This window comes from Helianthus annuus, chromosome 12 (assembly GCF_002127325.2).
Source record: "Helianthus annuus cultivar XRQ/B chromosome 12, HanXRQr2.0-SUNRISE, whole genome shotgun sequence".
In the NCBI taxonomy this organism is placed as follows: domain Eukaryota; kingdom Viridiplantae; phylum Streptophyta; class Magnoliopsida; order Asterales; family Asteraceae; genus Helianthus; species Helianthus annuus.
In genome coordinates, this window is record NC_035444.2 from 25,517,939 (window position 1) to 25,540,273 (window position 22,335).

At 36.6% G+C, this 22,335-nt stretch overlaps 1 protein-coding gene, 4 long non-coding RNA genes and 1 other non-coding gene across 12 annotated transcripts; 2 read left to right on the plus strand and 4 right to left on the minus strand.

The window, feature by feature from the left end:
* Positions 1-243: 243 nt before the first annotated feature.
* TRNAS-AGA lies at positions 244-325 on the plus strand. Its single transcript has one exon. It is a non-coding gene; the product is annotated as a tRNA-Ser (tRNA).
* Positions 326-538: 213 nt separating this feature from the next.
* LOC118484825 lies at positions 539-3,234 on the minus strand. Of its 2 annotated transcripts, XR_004874585.1 has the most exons (4): positions 2,523-3,234; positions 2,370-2,444; positions 1,136-2,129; positions 539-1,043 (listed from the first exon to the last, which is right to left on the minus strand). It is a non-coding gene; the product is annotated as an uncharacterized LOC118484825 (long non-coding RNA). The 2 variants fall into 2 exon arrangements; XR_004874584.1 differs by having other exon boundaries at positions 1,136-2,444.
* Positions 3,235-3,512: 278 nt separating this feature from the next.
* Positions 3,513-5,450, minus strand: LOC110894492. 2 transcript variants are annotated; one of them, XR_002566360.2, is made up of 3 exons: positions 5,277-5,450; positions 4,102-4,516; positions 3,513-3,727 (listed from the first exon to the last, which is right to left on the minus strand). It is a non-coding gene; the product is annotated as an uncharacterized LOC110894492 (long non-coding RNA). The 2 variants fall into 2 exon arrangements; XR_002566361.2 differs by having other exon boundaries at positions 3,565-3,727; positions 3,821-4,516.
* Positions 5,451-7,348: 1,898 nt separating this feature from the next.
* LOC110894493 lies at positions 7,349-9,187 on the minus strand. Its single transcript, XR_004874586.1, has 2 exons — positions 8,884-9,187; positions 7,349-8,702 (listed from the first exon to the last, which is right to left on the minus strand). It is a non-coding gene; the product is annotated as an uncharacterized LOC110894493 (long non-coding RNA).
* A 1,065-nt stretch (positions 9,188-10,252) lies between these two features.
* On the minus strand, positions 10,253-12,602 carry LOC110894491. Of its 2 annotated transcripts, XR_004874587.1 has the most exons (3): positions 11,839-12,600; positions 11,419-11,756; positions 10,253-10,313 (listed from the first exon to the last, which is right to left on the minus strand). It is a non-coding gene; the product is annotated as an uncharacterized LOC110894491 (long non-coding RNA). The 2 variants fall into 2 exon arrangements; XR_002566359.2 differs by lacking the exon at positions 10,253-10,313 and having other exon boundaries at positions 11,249-11,756; positions 11,839-12,602.
* Positions 12,603-19,605: 7,003 nt separating this feature from the next.
* Positions 19,606-21,734, plus strand: LOC110894489. 4 transcript variants are annotated; one of them, XM_022141715.2, is made up of 7 exons: positions 19,606-19,796; positions 20,023-20,266; positions 20,358-20,413; positions 20,503-20,581; positions 20,972-21,110; positions 21,190-21,303; positions 21,393-21,734. In XM_022141715.2, the coding sequence occupies exons 2-7, from the start codon at positions 20,094-20,096 to the stop codon at positions 21,582-21,584; spliced, it is 753 nt and encodes a 250-aa protein (XP_021997407.1). In that variant the 5' UTR covers positions 19,606-19,796; positions 20,023-20,093; the 3' UTR covers positions 21,585-21,734. The 4 variants fall into 4 exon arrangements, with proteins under 4 accessions (XP_021997407.1, XP_021997408.1, XP_035836753.1 ...); XM_022141716.2 differs by having other exon boundaries at positions 19,608-19,796; positions 20,061-20,266; XM_035980860.1 differs by lacking the exon at positions 19,606-19,796 and having other exon boundaries at positions 19,818-20,266; positions 20,361-20,413.
* Positions 21,735-22,335: the final 601 nt, after the last annotated feature.

Consider the following 22,335-nt stretch of genomic DNA (forward strand, 5'->3'; position numbering starts at 1 on the left):
AGAGACAGTTCACCTATTACCTCTTAATTCTTATAGTATATTCTATCATTTATGTTTACCAATTAACAAACTTTTGTCCTCAATGTACAAATAAAACCGATACGTAAGATTCATCCGATGATTCTTAGTGTGTATTACTATTACTATACTAAATATAGTAATAAACAATTAAAACGCTAGGTAATATAGTATTAATGAATCTTTCGTTTAATAAATGTAATGAAGAAGAACTTGGAACAATAAGTGGACGTGCCGGAGTGGTTATCGGGCATGACTAGAAATCATGTGGGCTCTGCCCGCGCAGGTTCGAATCCTGCCGTCCACGTTTTTATTGTTTTCACTGTTTGTTTTTTAAACAGATTTTTTTTAAACTTACTAGTTTTGTATATATATGCACTAGGTTATCTACCCGTGTAATACACGAGTTGAACAGTTAAATTTATATTATCATTATCATAACTCTATAAATTTAAATGAAACTAGCGAGATCAATCGCGCGCGTTGCGGCGCGGTTTCAGTAACTCACTACAGCAAACAAAAGAAAAAAAAACCTAAAATATATCAAAAACTAAAAATACACACATTACAACGATAAAAAGAACCGAACAAAGAGAAATATCCGTAATACATGTTTTGTATTTACTAAAACCGCCCGTGTGTCGCGACGGGAATACCAGTTTGAAGGTGAAGTCTGGTTGCAGCAGGAATTCCAGTTTGTAGGTGAATTCTGGTGCGATTGGACTAATGACAGATTGTGTTTGGTGATAACACATATATAAAAAGAATTTAGATACTTGTTGAACAAAGTTAGTTTTGCACCGAGTATCGTTCTAATACCTGCACATAAGAAGTCTAGTAAGGGTTGAATATAGCAAAGCTTCAACCACAAACATAATAGAAATATGGACCTTTTTCACCATTTATCTTAATGCCAAAAAACATGGCTAAGTAATATAAAAACTACAAACAATATGTAAGCACATACAGTATGTGTAGTAATTTTACGATTGACAATTAAATTTGCAAATGATGGCTATATGATGCTGTAAATACAAAACCAAAAAGATGTCTGAATTAGTTAAGAAAAGCAAATTTTTTAATTTTGCATATCCTTGAGCATTAAATAGACAATTACCTCAAATGCTTTTGCATCAGTCATCTGGAATGAATTTTATAATATTGAAACTCAAATATGTGATAATCTTATTGGAACCCAATGGCAATGGCTTCCCATATGCACACACAAAAAAACAGTTGTTACAATCAAAGCTGCAAGCTGATCAACAACCCATATTCACCCTACCATATGCAGAGATGCTAGCTGCAATCTACAAAATAAAAAACTATTGCAATCAAAGTTGTAAGCTGATCTACAAGCTATAATATTACCTTACATTTTGCAGTTTGACCCGTTACAAATAAAATGTGACCTGCAATCTAACAAACTACTTTGTTTATGTCATATCAATTCAAACATTGAAAGTGACCCAACCTCATAACACAATCATATGAGATGAAAAATCCAAAGATATTTACCTCAAGTCATTTTTGCATATCCAGCCAGTTGAGTAATGCGATCATCCTTTCACAGCCTAAAATCCTAACCTGACATAAACACAAATTATGAAGAATAATTAGTACGACCATCACGGCCGCTTGTGTGACCGAACCGATCTACCATAAGCCTCCTCCTCGTCTTCTGTTTAGTGAATCCCAACCAAGCACTCGACGGAAATCGGTATTACCGCCGTTGCTCCACCACAGCCTGGCCACTCGCCGTCGTGCCTGGCGCTCTCTCCTTTCACCAACCATATCTATGGCAATCGTGTCATTTTTTTAATCAGAAGGGGCGGTGGGTTTATGGCTGGTGTTTTCATGCGTGGCAAAAGGTTTAACAGGAATTGAACATGTGGGCTGAAGAGTTGGCCCAATGAATATGTCCCACTATTCATTTCCATTAGAAACGGCCGACCAACCGTCATCAAAAATTAAGAAACAGCCAATATTAACCAACACACCTTTGAGATTTAGCAAATCGTTTAATCTTGTGTAAACATGTAATAATTTTAAACACTGAAATACCCTTTTGCTCTTGAAATAAGGCCAAGATCTGCTCGAACCTGACTCATCTGAGATGAAATTATAACCAACACAACAAACGAATTAGGAATCAAATCCCAGACAACCCAAAGCAAGTATAAAATAAAAGGGTGATAAATAATCCATTAAAAGGCATACTTCAAATGGATTCAAAAGAATAGCAGCAACATCAATACACACTAAGCTAATTTTGTAAGTCTTCACCACAATTCACAAAACTCACCAATCTAACAATCTTTGACAAATCTCAAACCAATTAGTCAACAAACCTATCAACGACATCTGACGGCAGTGGCGCTCACGAATAAGGCCAGATCGTTAGCCAATTGAAACATAAACCTTACCTGGATATGAAAGATCTTGACATGAAAAAAATAACGTTTGTGAAGCTGATTACTGAGACAGGAGTGTTTAAAGTTTACCAGATGGCAACGGGGAAAGGATTCCCGGTGTTTGCACCGCCGATTGAAGCGTTTAAGGCCGCCGATGTACGAATATGATTCGGTAAATCTCCAGCTTCCGCACCATTGTTTTCACCAGCTTCTGCGCCGGCATCGAATGTTTTATCTCTTAAATCTACAACGGCACCTTCACCGTTCCTTTCTCCTTCGACTTCAGCTCCTACTGGCGATCTCCGTCAGATGGCCCTACTTCTTCGACGGTGAAACCCTTGCCCTAACAGCCGCCTCTCTACTCTATTTCTCTCCTCTCCAGATGTGTCTCTCTACCCTATCCGTGACCGGTTTCCACCACGTCCCTACCACCACCACCGTTGTAAACCACAACCATGACCCGATCTAACTATAAAGGATACATGCATACCTGGTTCAGGTCACCGGATTCTCACCGGACCTCGACGGAACCCTAGAAATCCCAGGTCTCTCACCGCCAGAGAATCCGGCACCGGTATCTCACCCATTCCGACGGTTTAACCACCGTCTCTGCCATCGAAGACGTGGAAGCACCCTACCATGTCTCTCTGTCTATTATGTCGCATGTCTTCTCTCTCTCTTTCAGGTCTCTCTCTATCGGTGATTGATTTCAACAATCAAGAGGTTTGAAATTAAGGAAAGCAAGTCCCCTTTAAGTCCTATGTGGCTGAATGAACAGGTTTGGCACTGTTCATTCAGTTTCCCTACTATCATATATTAATTATGAAATACGGACAAAGTTTTGATGAAGATGAACATTAAGCTTTTGATCTCTTAGAAGTATTAATAAAATCATTTTCATTTCACTCTCCGTTTCAAAGTTATATAGCAAGAATAGAGTTTTCATTCGTTTAACATCTACAATAGCTTCTCTATTTTACTCTCAATCTCAAAAATATTTAGTAGAGAGTAATTTCGATCTCACTATTTGATAGTATTTTACAATTCATCTCTAAATTAAAATAACAGCTCCACTATTAATTAAAATTAAAATAAGTTGTATGTAAGTAAGAATAGAAAAGGCCCAAGCATGTTTTGTTGAATCAACATATTTTATAACAGTTCTCTCCAAACATTAAATATAATGGAATTTAAGAAAATAAAACAAAAGATAATTCAAAACTGAAAATGTCTCCAAACAAACACGTCTACTCTTCAATAATTCCAAATCCACAGAAAAAGCAATGAGGATACTCCTGCAAAAAGGATGAAAAAGAATGAGCACCAAATTAAACTATAACATGAATGAAGAATGAAAATGTGAATGTTTGAAAAAGGTGATTGATTACCAAATGATGACTGGAGAATTGGGTGTGTCGGGCGGGTTGGGGTCACGGGCCAGGATATGTTCAGGTCAAAATGGGTTTGGATTGGGAGCAAAATGAGTAATTTCAAAAACTATCATTATTTCGGTTCTGGTCAATACAGTGGGAGGCAGAATGGCGGCGGGTGCGTGGTGGTTGGAATGTATAGTACGTGTTAGTTTTGACCCGCTGACAAATTTTAGATGACCCAAATTGACATGATAACAAATTTGTCACAAAACATCAATGAAATAGAAAGCATTTACCAGGGATTGACATAAAAAATCTTTAATTTCGTATCAGAATGAAGCTTTTTTTCTTTATGGCCAAAAATGGATAATCTTTCTTCAGTGGTGAGACCTTCTTTGCTACATCTCAAATTCTCCAAAACAAACTCCTCAAAGAAAATACTTTCCTGCCTCAAAAATATTATTTTTACAATAATCCACAAAAATTGATAAACCAATATAATAGAATGTATTCAAAGGCTTTTTAATAGATGATCTTACAGTTGTATGTTGACTATAAATTTTAAGGTACACACATCTTAAACAAAAAAAAAAATCAATTTATAAGACAAAGGGATAACAAAAAATGGAAAAACCACATATGAGTGTCTGATCTCCTTTTGCCAATTTCGTCTATCTTAGCCTAGACAGACAGTATTGCTTTGAAGACTCCCTGCAGCAGATTACAAAGAAAATGTAAACAAAATTAATACACCAAAATAGCATGTTTTCCACTACCCGGCCTAATCAACATCCCTAACACAGATTCAAACCTAAATAATCAATTCGATATGAAGATTAATCCGCATGCTTTGGATTCACAGTAACCTAACTTCCCAATCACTCGACACTAAGGAATGCGGTAAAACCATACGTACACAAACATATCCATAGAATCAAAGAAGTTTTTTATTAGCATATTTGGCTACATGATTAAATTAGTAAAGTCAACCATGTGGTACCAGTATAAAGTATAATCATCGTATTAGACTCTAAATATTTATACTCAACCAAAGCATTATTCAATGTTCTTTATATTAGCGACAGATAAATTTTATACCAACAAGAAATCCCAAAGAACCCTATACTTTGAATGAGCACTCTACACAATATGACTGTCATTATGGGATATCTCTTTTAACAATAGCACGAGCCAGAAATTCATAGATAACAGCTTGTTTCGGAATCTTGGTAGAACATCTTATCGAAGCTAAACACAAATGATAACTTATAGCAGCAGAGGGATGGCCATCATCAAAGAGATTAGGATATAACATCAAGCAGGGTTTGATTATACCTAAATCGTAGTGGAATCAATCGAAAGTTCATAGACTTTTTAACAGCTTAGACGGCGACGTTTGAGAAACACCGAATGAAATAAAAGTCGATTGAGAGGAATTTTAGATTGACAAAAATCAAAAGCATCAACTAACCTTGAAGATAATCAACTGTGGTGCATTGGATTGTGGGAGGAGGAGGAAGAATTAGGGTTTCAAATTGAATTATCTCCATTAACATTAACATTAACATTAACATTAACATTAACATTTAGAAGATGCTTACGTCCGGGAATAGGGTTTTCATCTCACTGGCCATTTTGGGCGGCCATGTTGACTTTTAGTTTTTTTTTTTTTTTTTTCTATATAATAGTTATTTATAGGTTATGTCAAATTACAATTTTATCCTAGGTGTAAAATTACGATTTCACCCTCGAATCGAAATAAAGTTTTGCTTTTGTCCCTGACTTAAATTTACGATTTTGCCCTCAGTTAAAAAATACAATTTTGTCCCCAGCTCAAAATAAAATTATGGTTTTGTCTCAGCTATCTCATTGGCCATTTTGGGCGGCCATGTTGACTTTTAGGTTTTTTTTTTTATATAATAGTTATTTATAGGTTATGCCAAATTACAATTTTATCCTAGGTGTAAAATTACGATTTCACCCTCGAATCGAAATAAAGTTTTGCTTTTGCCCCTGGCTTAAATTTACGATTTTGCCCCCAGTTAAAAAATACAATTTTGCCCCCAGCTCAAAATAAAATTATGGTTTTGCCTCAGCTAGAGTCCTGCCAAATCACGATTTGGTTCCCAGTTTAAAATTACGATTTCTCTCCCAACTAAAAATTACGCTTTTGCCCGCAAATAAAATATTACGATTTTGCCCCCATTTCAAAAAAAAATGGTTTTGCCCTCAGTTAAAAATATTATTTTACCTCCATTTTAAATTTACGATCATACCTCCGCTAAAAAATGCAATCTTGCCATCGTTTTTTCTTTGCTAAAACCATGGTAGTGTTTTATTTTACTTTGTTGATTTAATTTTGTTTTTATTCACGCCAAACAGCTGTCTATCACTCGCTAATTGGTTCTGACAAGTTATTGTTTTGCCCCCCAACTCTAAATTACACGCTTGTCATCGTTTTAGTTAATTTTTTTCATCATAACTATGGTACTGTTTTTCTTTAATTGGTTAACTTGATGTATCTTTTTTGATATGGTGTTATAGGTAGCATGTATAACTAACTGACATAAAGGCGTACATGTTATTAACCTAAGAAATACTCGGTTTAGCGCCCCACAACACGGGCGGCGCATAACTCTATCAGCCTAACACTGGCTCATTAGTCCTGAAAAATTATAGTTTTGCCCTGAACCCAAAATTACGGTTTTATCATCGTTTTTTTTTTTCATAGCAAAATTATAGTAGTCTTTTTTTTTATTGATTGAGAATTATTCGGCTATCGCCCCGCAACGCGGGCGGGGCATCTACTAGTTGAATAACAAAAGGGAAAGGCATAAGATGAAACGGAGCACCACAAGACCCGAATTGGAACCCGAAAAAATGGGCGGGAAAAGGCATAATGAGTTGGCCGGAGAATATGACACGTGTCCAAAAAAAGGTTTTATTGGCGTATTATATATAGAAGATTAGACTATGGGGTATGGGGTGAGGGTTGGGGTGTGGGTTGGGTTGGGTATAAATGCCCAAGTCACCACCTCGGGTGGGCTTGGGTTTCGGTGTGGCCCGTTGGGCGGGGGAATCAGCCAGGGCGTTAGGCGGGGCTACCCACATGACATGGCGGTTCTTCATTGGCTTGGCCCAACTAGTCGTTGGCCTAGCCGCTGGCCACGCCCCAAACCTCCGCCCCATCATACCGTCTTCAATGTGGGTCAGCCTAGCGGAACCCACCCAAGCCACGTGTCGGGCCATACCCCAAAGTCCCGCCCCACCATACCCCACTTTCTTATAACTTTGAGAAGTACCATAGATAATCTTTTCAATTGTTTGGCCTAAGTATTTAAAATTAGGAATGTTAATATCCCCAGATTCTACTATAGAAAACCTATAAATATACATCATCATCTTCTTTGTTCTCACCACTACTACTACTTATAAACACTGTTACGTTTCGTTTCAGCCGTATTCCACCATGTGCACTGCGGCAGTCGGCGATGGTGGTTCTATGAAGTGATTCGTTATAACCACAACCAGAGCAGCAATCAATTAAAAGTTTAATCAACTATATTTTTATCGATTTCATGGAATGGTTACAACTAGAAGCAAAGTAGAAACCATTGATAATGAAGGGGGATGGGAAACCATATATTCAGATAGGGAGGTGAGAAGAAGAAATCACTGCACTTTTAACAATATTCGTCATGCCTAATCTCTATCTATCCTGACGTATATATTCTGCGATTACTCCTTCACCATTCACACAGGTGGGCTCAACTTGTTGGGCCTCATGAGTTGGGCTGTTTAATGGGGTTTACTTCCCCCTTTCAAGGCCACCTTGTCCTCAAGGTGGGAGAGTGTAAACGGTTTAAGCAAAGGGGTAGTGTCGTCCCAATGAATTACTTTGGTCGGGAAGGAATCCCATTGTTCCAATATTGGTGTCACGAACGAGCATGAGATGAAAACTGTCATAGTAGTATGGGTGTAGCAAGCTATATTAGGTGGTTTACGTCCATAGAGAGCCTCAAAGGATGTGAGTGCAAGAACCAAAGGCACAAGTGGAACGTGTTTAGTAGCAGCAGACGGTTCATACCGGTTGTTGTCATTAGCAAAGGCTTTGTTCCAGCCATCATTAAGTACTAGGCTTAGGCTGGATTTCAATTGTGTGAATTCTTCAACTCGAATCTTTACGGTCTCCATTGCTGATGGCTGCTGAACATAGACATTTGTTGCCTTGACTGGTGCTAAGATTCCATATCTACAACTCTGACTTGAATTTATACAAACCTTCAAATGTCCAATGTATGTTTCTTATTTTGATCACCAGCAAGCCCAACAAAAAACACAACCAACGTAGTTGCGATATTACTAAGAGAGAAAATAAGAGGATTCATGAACGTATTAAAATCCACCATCTGGAACACAATTGCATTCCATGGAAATATAAAAAAACTTTGTGCTGTAAGCTGTTTTAGTTTGCCACTTATGCCACAGAGACATTAGAACCTTTTGTGCAGTAATTACCCAACCCATATCACACACTGTACCGAAGTTTCTTCCAAAATAAGCACCACCAAGACCAGCAACAAAGAAAGAAATAGTAGCTTTTGAGCATCATGAAAGAAGTACCAGCCCCATTTAACTAACTTTGGATGAAAGAGGCCACCAAGAAAGGGAACGTCTGATAACCAAAATGAATGAGTAGACCCAGGTGCTTTCCCTTCAGAATTTCTTAATCTTGTTTCCAGCTTGAGAAGAATTTCCAATCCATGTATGAACCAAAGAAGATGATCAAAACCAAACTGAAATGCTAACTATTAGGTTTGGGAGTGTGGAGAAATAATGAGTAGCAAGTGTATGAAGGTCATCCACAACATTATCAAGTTTCTGCAGAATTAACTCCCTGCCCCAAAGTGTTAATGGATCCAATATAAAAGAATTTCTCATTGCACGAGTAGCTACAGTAGTTACCAATTGGAACTCCAAAGAAGTAGGTTTGGCCAACCAAAAATAATGCAAGACCAATGTGAAACCATCAAGCGGATACACATAAAAATGAAGGAAAAATAGGTGAGCAGAAATACCTTGTAGAAAGTGCAAAGAGGTTGATGTGGGTGTATGCATTACCCCATGGATACGGCCCCACGCTAAGAATAGTGGAACCAAATTAGCCATAGACTCGAGGAGAGCTGGACTTGTTGTTTCCGGTACTGCAACCATTAAAGGTCGTCTTACATAACGTTGAACCCCCTGAGCAAAAGTAGAATGTCACACCCCGAAATATCAGAGCTGGCGTGACTGGACCGGTATCTTCATTGCACAGCGGAAGCAAATAAGCTAAGACTTCTAAACAATGCACGCCCACTAAGTACTCGAAATCCCGTGGGTTCTCCTATTCCAACCGTTCCATAGTCTTAAAAATGCAACCTGAGAAAGAACATGCGAAAAATCAACATAAAGTTGAGCGAGTTCATAGTTTGTTTTAAAAAGATTTTAAACAAATCCTTTTGTTTACCGGTTTAAAAGTTGTGGAGAAAATTTAGTAAAAATCATTTTCTCGGCATGATATATGAAAACTGTGAGTCTAGCCCACGAAAATCTTTGTGCATTGTACGAGAAAGAATGGGCCAAGCCTAAAAGAGTATTTGTAAGCAGGACCAACACGTCCTCTTACTTGTACATAAGTTGAAAACATTATCAAAGTTTGTAAATACATGTATTATGAGTTTGCGTCAAAATGAATATCAAAAACATTTGAAAGTTATAGTGTTGTAAGTTGGTATGTTAAGCGTCTATGAACATGTTGATCATTAATGTTTCGCGAGGACATTAATATATGCGACGACATAGGAGGTACTCAACCCGCGTAGGCAAATTTTTAGTGTCGAATCACCTCGACTGGGACACAACAGCACTCTAAGTGGTCACCCATGGACCGTGAGTGGGGCTCTCCCGTACCCATTAGATCTAACCTTTGTTCCTTGGTCCTCAAAAGGATTAATGGCACCTCAGTTACAGCCTATGCTCACATGATCTAAGAGTTCATTCCATAACTTAATCATACCCTAGTTTGACATGTATTTCCCCCTGAAAGTTGTTAACCGAAACGTTGGAAGAAAAGGGGGACATGGTCTCACTGAGTTGTCTCGTTTTTCGTACGCAGGCCAACCCAATCCCGTTGTTGTAACTAGGACATTCTCGTCACTAGTCATGAAAATCATGCACGTTTGTAAAACCGGTATGTTTAGTATAAACCTTTTGTAAACCTTTCGAGTTCGTTGAAATTCATTTGCAACATGGTTTATAAATATGCGATATTCATTTATCGAAACCTTGTGTGATTTTGCAAAACTTGCATGTCTTTCCACCCCCGAAAACATTTATAAAAAAATGTAAAACAGTAAAAAGTGGGGGTTATGAACTCACCTTGACATTCCTGTGCAAAGCTATCGTAGCGTGATTCCGTAGTGTCGATCCAAAAACGTACATTAGCTAGCGTGCAACTATGGTATTCCTAACAGGGAATAACTTATCAGTTTCTAATAAAACAACGTAGTTAAACTACGTGTCCGAGCTCTACCGAATCGTTAACTAAACGACTCTATGGTAGTGTTAATATTTTGGTTTGAAATAACCAAACTATTGTTAGTTGATCTCGTTTATGACCGAGATAAAATTAAGTCTCGAGATCGACTTAGTTTTCGAGTGTTGTAGAAAATATATACACTTATGTATATGACCATATATATGCACACATATATATGTATACAAAGTCAAGTTAGTCGTCGCTAATAGAAAGCGTAGGTCGATAATGGTACGTATTCGAATCGCCGTATGTGGTATGGTAACATACCGTTGTAGTTTTCGCAGGATGGAAATAAATAAATATATATTCGAAACTTGACGTGTGAAGTAAATATTCGAATTCACAATATTTGAAATAAATAAAAACTATTATACTTATTTTATAAATACGCTCGGATTATACATGTTCGAAATAACATAACTAATTATATTAGTTTGGGAAAGGAAATTCCGCATCTTTGTTATTTGAAAATAATTACGAAGGATATTTATCTCGTAAAAAGGTTTTCGAGTTTTACGCGTTTGAATAAATAGAAATAATTATATTTTGTTTATTTTATATAAGTTTTCGAGTTTTCGTGAGTCGAGATAAATATAATAACTAATTATATTTATTTTATAAAAGTGTTCTAGTTTCAACATGTTTCGTAAATCGCCGCCAATTTAACTATGTCTTTATAATAAACTCAAATTCTGTTAAGTAATAAATCACCAAATAAATACATCCAAAACTCGGATGGTTTTTTTTTTATAACAATATACGTTTCGTAAACCAGGTTTTTAACGAAGATCGGGCAAAGTTTTCTCTGTTTTTAGGATAACCCCGAGAACCCAAGTTGTCGTTATCTTATCAAAAACTCACAATTGTCAATCAAACAATATATGTATATAATTTTCGTCAAAATGTGCCAAAAATTAAACGTGTATAATCACTAGATAAACGATGGTTCGAGCTCGGTTCGCGTATTTCTAACAATCTAAATAAAAACTAAGTCAATCTAAAACAATTTTTTTTTTGGCGTCGTTAACTTTACCGGATCTTCGTGTTTCATCAGTTGATCGAATCTGGCTCGCGTTGACTCGCAGTTGACCTGAGTTGACCGGGTGTTGACCGAGTCATCCCGGTTTGACCCGAGGCGAAACGTGAAACACCACCATTACTAACTTCCATTTCAACAAAGAAATTGTCATCAGAAATGGGATTAGAATTAAATGAACAAAACCAACTGAACCGAGACCGAGTTACTCATTCCGCGAAACCAATGCCAAAGCTGAATCGAACAGAAAATGAATGAACAAAACGTTTTCTTGCCGTCGCCGACGTGGTTCCGTCGGACCATCATCATCAACAACAACAGTTCCTCTTCATTATCTACCTCAGTAAAATCATCCTTGTTAATTTCCACGAAAAATATAAGAGAAAATGGAGGGGGGGGGGGAGGGGCGGTTCTTACCGTGAAACTCTCTGAATCAAAAGCACCACCGCCGTCGTCACGGCGGCGTCGTCGTCATCGCTCGTCGCCGGTGTATCGTTGCCGGAATCCACGTCTCCAATCTCTCTATGTCGCGTCTCTCTCTCTTCTCTACCAGACTCCCTATCCTTCTCTCCTCTCTTCGTTTTGACATCGCACCACCACCGTGACGGTGGTGGTGGTCGGCCGATTAGACAAATCGATGGAAGGGGGTGGGGTTACATGTGAGGTAGGTGTCGGCTGAGGGGAGAGGGGGCAGCCGGTTGTCACCCAGCGCCGCCGCTGGTCGCCGCCGGCCGGAGCTCGGTCGATCTTCATCAGAACGAGAGAGAGAACTGGTGAGGTACGTGTGTTTGTCTTGAATAGTTGCAGAGAAGGAATTAGAGGGTAAGGGGGTTTATGTATGTGTTACAAGGACAAATTGCAGTGACTAACCCAAAATGAGAGGGGAATTATAAGGGGTGCAGTTGTCTTTGTAGATGGGTTAGGGTTTTCTCAATTTTGAAAGAGGGGAAAGGGTGTAGCAGGTGAGTGTCGAGAGAGAAGGCAGGTAATGTATGTTACTTGCAAGAAAACTCACTTAATAATTATAGGAATGGGGAAGCCGATTTGGACAGATCCTCAAGCAAGTGGGAGCATGGTTCTAAAAAAAAATCCTCATGTATCCTGGTTTTAGAGGGGATATAAAGAGATTAACAAAGAACAAAAAAAATGGCAAGGGAAAGTAATCAGCCAAGAGTAAGAGTATGGAGTCGGGTGTGTGTATACATGTATATATGCACAAAATCTTATACGTGCGTGAGTTCCCGACTAGTATGCTATATATATAAAACGTAGATGCATGAGATTTATACTGATTAAACGAGTCTTATTTAGATGCATAAAAGCACAATATATTTTATGCATAAGATAGTTGGTGAAACGCTTTCTAGTATTTCGATTAATTCAAATCAAAATATATAGAATTTACGAGCGTATGATTGTGTGTTGTGTATATAAATAATTATGATTATTTATTGGATCGTACAAGTTTGAAACTTGGAAGTGTTATATTGTGACGCTATATTGGAATCGGTCTTCAACCATTTAATATCGCTCAATATAATCATATCAATAAACAGATAGGATATTCAAATTTAGAACTTTCCATTTCGTACATCACAAACGTCCGTTTAAAGTTCAAACGCGCGCTAAATTCCCGAAAAAAAATCGCCAAATCGCGTAACGTCAATCAAGTAGACGTTCCTAGGCTTTCCAAAAACCTAATTGTGTTAATTTGTGCCTTGAACACTATTTATGATCGCCTTAAACGTTTGTTAATCGCGTAATTAGGAGTCGATAATTACGGGTTGTTACATAGAACAGGAACAATACAATACCAAGGGGGTTTCCATGGAAACTCAAATGTCAAGGAAAACATTAGGCCACAAATTACTAAGCGAAGCATCTGAGATGAGCTAAAACTAAACCAACTATAACAAAGTGAGTGCGCCCATGAGCTGACTTGTGGAACAGTCCCACTGGCAATTCTATTCATTAGAAACTCTGTGAAGTTAATTCCATCATACACCCTAGCAGTAATACTCCCCAACCCAGGAACAAAACCAACGTGACAGTGACCAGCAAATTTACCAAGGGTAATCTGATTACATGCTTGTAAGTGACCAGGCCTTTCCTCACAAACATGATTCCCATACCAAACCGAGAGTATAGCATCTAGGACAAGTGTCATGTTCAACCAGCTGAAAAGTTAATAGTTGGAATTATGCTTTGCATGAATAACCCAGTCCAATGATGCAACCCAAGGAAAATTTGTTCCAAGTCCAAAAGGAGAGCCATTGCTCCTTGGTATAGCAGGTGCAAGCAATGTATGATAAGATACATTACATGGACACTAATGAAATTAAACCGTTTAACATCTCTAGGAAAGTAGGTTTTTGCAACAAAAACTTGGCCGGTATCAAAAAGAAAATGAGTGCCAAACATAAAAGGAGCAAGTTGTGACGGTTCTAAAATAGTCTTCAGTAAATCGTTTAATGTTGTGTAGTTGGTTGACATTTCATCGAATAGGTGGTGTGCATTAGTAACACAACCCAATGGTGGAGCATATTTTCTCAGCCCAGGACTAAAATAGCTGCCCATTGTTGTAGCAGAAAGGTGAATTGTATAATATATTGTGGACAAACAACAACGATACCAATATGTGTATATCTAGGTGATACCTGAACATGAGTTGGTGAAGGCATAAGAATAGGCGTGTGTCCAGTAGAGAAGACCAAAACTGGATCCATTTTTTCCACTGAAGCAGCCCTAGTAAGGGGAACCAAAACAGAGGGAATCGAAGGAGATAGAATTGTAGGAGCGACACTGGAACTCTCCATGAAGTGAGATCTGGTAGAACAATCCTCCCTTGAACAATCAAGCAAGGTTTTGATGTTCTGTATGATTTCATGGATTAGGGTTTCGTCTGCCATTGATGCAGAGGAATCAATGAAAGCACCAATGAAGTGATTCGTTATGATCACAACCAGAGCGGCAATCAATTGAAAGTTTAATCAACTATATTTTTATCGATTTCATGGAATGGTTACAACTAGAAGCAAAGTAGAAACAATTAATAATGAAGAGGGGTGGGAAACCAGATATTCAGATTGGGAGGGGAGAAGAAGAAATCACTACACTCTTAAGAATATTCTTCATGTCTAATCTCTATCTATCCTGACGTATATATTATGCGATTATTCCTTCACCATTCACTCAGGTGGGCTCAACTTATTGGCCTCATGAGTTAGGCTATTTAATGGGGTTTGCCCACTTAGGTTCATAACATTCTACATGTAGGGACCACCGTCGAAACAGAACCTATGTTGTAGTCACCGGTGGTGGATGACGGTATAAAATGGGAATTATTAGAATCGATCGCTGACCAAGTCATTGAGCAGTTTGCTAAGATGCCTGATGGTGTAAGCCAACAATATTATCATCATTATTTCTTGTGGAGAATGGTAAGTAACCTGGTTATTTTTTCGTTGCTAATTTCTAGACTTAAACTTGAAATATAATAGTATTTATACATTTTGAAATATGATAGTATTTATACATTGTTGTAATTAGGGTTTACAACAGATCAAGTTTGTTTGTTTATGTTTCATCAAAGCTTGACTTATTTCAAGATTTGTGATAAGTTGGTTGACAGGGCTGGTGTTGAGGAAGCGTTTAAGGTTGATTGTAGCAATAAGATACTTGAATAATTAGGTAAGGCTCATGTTTACATGCATAATACTTCATGCACTCATTAAGACGAACTGGTCATTGTATTTAGTTTGTATCCAATGGATATTAATTTTATTAAATTAAATATAAAGAAAGATTAAAGAGTGAAATATGTATAAAATATTATCCGCTACAATTAACACTTCCTAAGATTTTGACGACTCTCGCCTTCTTCCACGCGATTTCATTCTTTCTTTTGTTTTGCAAATCGGCTAGGATGTCGCAGATTTTCTGATTCTGTTTCAACAGTTGTGTGATAAACTCTTCTGCGTTGTTCTTGAAATCTGATGGGGGAGAGTGGAGGACTTCATCAAGCTATCCGATGCTGCTCCAGGTTCGCTTATAATTGTTATCACTGATGATGCCGACTTTTCTGTTTAGTTCTTCATATGCTCCCTTTTCTTCGAGCGACCATATAGAGAATTGTAATTGATTTAGTTTATGTTGATCTAACTTTGATAGATCTCATCTATCTTTATTTAATGGTGTTAGCAATTGCTATGTTAATCAATTTAAAAATAGTTACTTAAAAATTTTAAATTGTGTGAATTAGATGTAAGATTTTAAGTTAGTACGTATGACAATTCGATGTATGAGAATATAAGAACAGTTGTAGTTACTAATCGCAATCGAATAAAAAGTCATTATTATCTTAAATATAGACATGGTTATTGATGTTCTTAATAGTTGGATAATAAGTCATTGTGTTTTTTACAATGGTTTGTGTTTTGCCAACGAAATTGTATATTGTAGTATATATTGTGTTTTTTTGGCTTTTGTGTAATATCCTTGGGAGATCCTGATAACATCAATTGTTTTTTTTTTTTTTTTTTGTATATGTATAATGCATGTTTATGATTTATTGTATATTATAGTATACATTGTGTTTTTTTGGCTTTTTTGTAATATACTTGTGAGATCTTGATAACATTATCTGTTTTTTTGTATATGTATCCTACATGTTTATCATTTATTACAAGTCATTATTATCTTAAATGTAGACACTGTTATTGATGTTATTAAATAATATTCTCATGACATAAATATAATCTACGTTTGGTTGTCGTTGATAATTTTTTTTAGGAAAAATGGTTTTTAATAAACCAATCTTTGTCCCGTTGGTAAATAATAATCTTACCTAAGTAATTGGTATACAATAATCCTACCTATCAACATGTTGGTACTCAATGAACTTCCGTTAATTTTTTTTAACTGAAGTTAATTTTTAAGTTTTATTTATTACACAAAAAGTCCATGTAGTTATAATTTACTAGTTTTAACTATTTTATAAAACAAAAAAACCTCAAGGGATTGTAATTTACTAGCTTTAAAATAGTTAAAACTAGTTAATTACAACTACATGGACTGTTTGTGTAATAAATAAAACTTAAAAACTAACTTCAGTTAAAAAAAATTAACGGAAATTCATTGAGTACCAACATGTTGATAGGTAGGATTATTGTATACCAATTACGTAGGTAAGATTATTATTTACCAACGGGACAAAGGTTGGTTTATTAAAAACCAATTTTCCTTTTTTTTAATACTTTTGTAAACATGTAACATTGATAGATCTCATTTATCTTCATTTAATGGTGTTAGCAATTCCTACGTTAATCAATTACAAATAATTAATTAAATATTTTAAATTGTGCGAATTAGATGTAAAATTTTAAATTAGTATGTATGACAATTCAAGAAGAGTTGTAGTTATTAATCGAAATCGAATTAAAAGTCAACATTATTTTAAATATAGACATAGTTATTGATGTTCTTAATCATATATACCCGAACAACGAACGGGTAAACTACTAGTTCAAATTTATTGATAACTATACCAACCAAATTATACCCTTATACATTTACCAACTTAGGTTATATCTCATTTGTTTAAAAGTCACACTTTTTAGTTTTTTTTACTCACACCCTTTCATTTAATTAAGCAACTTGGGTTATGTCCAATTTGTTTAAAAGTTGCATCCTTTAGTTTATTTTACTCACACCCTTTCATTTAATTAAGCAACCTGGGTTATGTCCAATTTGTTTAAAAGTTGCACCCTTTTACTCACACCCTTTTATTTAAACTTCGGTTATGTCCCATTTTTTTAAAAGTCACACCCTTTAGTTTATTTTACTCATACAATTTCATTTAATTAAGAAACTTGGGTTGGGTCACCTTTCACGTTGAACCGAGGCACCCACACCGTTTCACACATACAACTTACACATACCTTTTCATTAGCACCGTTCCACCGTTTCGTTGTTATGCTACCTTTTCAATTGGACACCAAATCTACACATATCTATTCAATGTAATCCCCTGTTTTGCGAATTAATTAATTAAATACCCAAATCCAATCGATAATACATACTCGATGCCAACATCAATCAATTCTAAAGGATCGAAAGCAACCAAGGTTGTATGCAACGCACACCAAAATTTCCATTTTGCTGCATCATTTTTTAATCAATAACAACCAAATTGCCATATCCTTTAAATTCAATTATGCCAGCCTCCAGAGACGATGAGCGACGGTTACGCATGTAAATGGGGTGCGTCAGTTTGGCGTTGGATTGGTTGTCATCTGTAAGATTCCGATGGTTCGGTTTGGAGTTCGGAGTACCAAGTTAATTACGACCTTAACCGAAGATTTGCCACTGTTACATCATCACGGTTTGCGTATCTTTGCGACGATTTCATTTTACCGTTGTTGTCCAGGTTTCATTTTTATATTGTTTTTTCAATCTTAATGAATAACATGTTAAAATAGTTATACTTTAGAACAATATTCTCTTCTTTTGAATAAACAATCAACACTTAAACAATCATGGATTGATGATAAGAACGATTCACAAACCGATGTGATATATAAAGGTGAGTTTATTTTCTATTTTGATGTTAGATCATAATGTTCAGTTTGATGATTTGAAGATTGATGGATGGAATCAAGAAAAGAATTTTGATATTAATAGAAGTGGGGGGAGTTGTTTTTTTGTTTTGTTAATAGGAATAGATTTAGTGTGTAGAATTTGCTGCATTTGTTTTGTTAATAAGAAAAGACTGAAACGTGGAAGCCAGAGCCGATCAAGACAAAAGAAGATTTGCAGGAGAGGTTTAAAACCATAATAGCATATGGTCTTGGTGTGGAAGCCCCTGCAAGCCGGGAACACCATCCGCGTATGGCGTGAAAGGCGGTGTTGTGGGTTGGGTTTGAGGATTTCCATCGGCGTGGGACAAATGTGGAGGTGAGGTGGAGGATTTTGATTGGTGGGTGTCGTTTAGGTTTGTTTTGATTGGTTGATATTTATTTTTTATTCTGTTCCACGCCACTTTTCCACCCAGTGCTTTTTCTCCACGCCACCATACTGACGTGATTGCCACGTGTCGCTCTACACTCTCTCTTCAAGCCCCTCCACCCCGTGCTTTTTTCTCCACGCCATCATACTGATGTGATTGCCATGTGTCGCTCCATGCCCTTTCTTCAAGCCTCTTCACACCGTGTGGTTTAAGCTTTGGGGGAAGGGGGGGGGGGGTTACTGATAAAAGTGATGGTGCAACAATGTCTTTTATAATATTTAATGAAACCATGTTTTTTTTCCAATTAGAAGTCCCGTGTCGGGATGTGCACGGTACTCATTTGATACCGAAATACGGGGAAAAGTGGTATCGGTATTGAATATACCGGTTCGGTACCGTACTGGTACCTGGTACCAAATGTTTATCCCTGGTCCAATGTCAAAGGTAATGTCTAAATTTCATTTGGTTTTGGAATTGGGTTATTCCTTAAAACATTTTTATCTATATTTTAAAGTAAAATGTTTTAGTGAGTAAAATGTTTTAGTATGCTGTTGTAGAATAAGGATAAAGCTAAATGAAAATAATGATTTGCATAAAATAAAAAATTCTCGCTTCTTACATAGTGACATTAAATACATTCACAATCATCATCCCGCTGCAACGCGCGGGCTGACGTGAACTCGTACAATACAAAATTTGAAAGAAACTCTTTAGATTCCGGTTACAACTCAGATTTTAGTTTCATTTTATTTCACGAAACATACACTACACTACGGGGTACTATAAATTGTTTTCTAATAATATTAATAATAAGAATTAAAGAAAAACCCCAGTTATTAAATTTTTTTTTTTTTTTTGAACGGCAATTTTGTATCACTGACGGACCACTGAAGTATTATCATGCCACCAGCGGAACCACCCGATCATATCCATCTCCACTAGGCATAATGCCTACACACCAACCAATCCAGGAGGAAACCCAATAAATATGGGAAAACCCCCTTGTAAGAATCGAACTCACGAAGAAACCCAATAAATATGGGAAAACCCCTTGTAAGAATCGAACTCATGACCTATTGGTTTCAAAGTCTTATCAGACCCCTAATATACCACTAGGCTATAAAATAATAGTAACATTTCAATAAATAATTATGTTTGTGGGCCAATGAAAACGCCAATAACATTGACGTACCCTACATGAAAATTTTGGAAAGCAGAAGTGCCACGAATATGCGAAATTCCAATTCTTCTTCTTCGGAAGATTCGTGTTTTAATTCGCATCTGCCAATATTTCTGTCATCTAATACACCTTTTGCGTCTTCTTGATTCATACCCACATCAATCTTCTTATCCCACCAAATATTTTCAGGTAACATATCCTCAATATTCACAAATATGTTCGTTATTGTTAGTTTATTGTTCAAATGTATCAGTATTTGTGTTTAATTTAGTGTTTTTTATGAGATTTCAATTGGGTTTAAGTTCAAAGATTTGTGCACGTAACATGTTCGACGAAATGCCCCAATAGTTTTGGAATTAGGTATTGTATGATATGGTGTAAAATTATGGTTATATTTTATGGGGTTTTTTCTCAGTTGTTTGTGTGGTGACCTGCTTCTTTGTTGGCAATCAGTCAGTCTTTAAGGGTTGACTGTCTGCCACTTGGATGATGGGTCCAGAGAGTCAAGAACACACAAGTAGAACACTAGACCATGTTCATGGAGTTCATGTGATTCAACATTCACCATTTGGGTTCTCCCAAGATGGAACCTTTCAGCAGTCAACAGATGGAAGGTTGACTGTAGGAGTTAATCAGCTTTTAAGAGTCCATACTGTGCAGTGAGTAACGCCTAACTTCGATTTGTTTTATTAATATTCTTGATAAGTGTATTCATCGTCGCGGTTTTCTTATATCCTTTGTTGATGATAGGAGAGTATGGCAGCAGAGACCAGCGTGTTTACGGCCCATCCATAGTTGTATACATGGTACTAATTAACGAGTTATACTACAACATTGCGTGTTTTTTAATAACTTGTCGATGGACTATAAATTCTCAATGAAAAAATTGTTGTAGGGGATAGACATCTTGGTGAGAGAATTGCAAATGTGCTTACTTCAATTCCTTTTATTGCTTGTGGTATCCAAGCTCCAAGGCATGTTCTCTTTGTATTTCCCCAAAAATTATTAGTATGTTGGAACACGGATATGGATATAGGTAACGGGTCAAAATGGGTCCATGTCAATATAGTTTATTTTGTTCAAGTCTTGGTGGATTGACCCGAAACACTTTTTATCCAAAATTATCTGATTGGTTTAGTTCAAATATATTATTATTGTTTACTAATAATCTAAGGTTTTATGCATTAAAATACACTTTTGGTGACTTCAAGTTTCGACCCATTTGACACATTTTGTTTTAATCTAATATTGTGGTTCTACCCGTTGGACCTGATAGAGATAAATATAACATGAATCAGCTCATTATTCATAAGTGAATGGGTCGAATTTGCAACCCCTAACCGTTTATTAATTTCGATATGCAGAAAGAATTTGAATTCTAAGCTTTATGCTAATTCATTAATCGGAGTAGGAATTGCTTCAAGTTTGTACCATTCTTCCAAAGGGAGATTGCGAAAGTATTTACGATGGGCCGACTACACGATGATAGCTACGGCTACAGTGGTAAGTAATAACATATTTATTATTACATAAACATAAAATGTACAAGACTAATTGAAAATCTATTAATGCATACTTTCAGTGCTTATCAAGGGCTCTTAGAGACGAAAATCCAAAACTTCTGATGGCCGCATCTGCTTTGTGTCTTCCTATTCAACCACTCATTGTTTCACTTGTTCATACTGGGATGATGGAGGTATGCGGTATGAGCGGGTTGTGTAACGAGTCAGCCTGAAACATTTTTTTATTACAAAATTAGATAATAATTTCTTCTGTGTTTTCTAGGTTGCGTTTGCAAGAAGAGCGGTGAAAGATCCGGATCTTAAACCCTTACATAACGTTCACAAATTGTCGGCACTTTTAGGTGGGGCGTTTTTCGTGGCTGATGATCTGTTTCCTGAAACACCGTATCTTCATGCTGGTTGGCATCTAGCAGCTGCTATAGGTGTTAGTGCTTGTAACAAGCTTCTAGAATAGCATAATCCAAATTTGTCGATATTTATCCACTTATCGGTGGATTGTACAAGTCATTAAGTAAAAAATAAAGATCAAGTATCATCAATTTGATACATATATGTAAAAGTAGGTTTGTCAGTATATTTATGTTTAAAACCGATTGCGGTTTAATGAATGACGTGATAAAAGAAGTTAATATGTAAAACAAGTGAAAGAGATGCAATTTATGGTTGTAAATAAAGCTTATTTGATTACATATAGAGCACTCTCTCATGTAAATGAGGCCGGTGACCTTAACACTTTGAGTGCTTCTCGTGGCATTTTCCTTCTCAAATTACAACCAGCCAAACTCTAGAAATGTAAAACCATTAACTAGGCGAATTTTGGACGGGTAGAACACGATTGGCCCAAGAACGCCACATTTTGTGATTTTCTATTCCTCAATCGTTGAATTTAGCTTTGATGAGGAAGGTTGGGGTGTAGACATTTACGTCGTAAGGTTTTATTCTTTTGGTTCTTATTAAAATACAATTTAGTGTGTTTCAAGTTTTCATATATGTTACAACAGTTGTTAGTTGTACACTTGTGCACTTGTTAACGGAAATCTGAAGTTAGTTAGTATTGACGAGAAATCAGCCTAACCATGGATTAACAATTTTTTACGGTTAAGAAATCCTATGATACGAATCAAGTTCCTGTTTTTCTGATTCAAGTTTAGTCCCCAAATAACCGGTGGTGGGTGGTGGACGGTGGTGGTGGGTGGTGGTGTTTA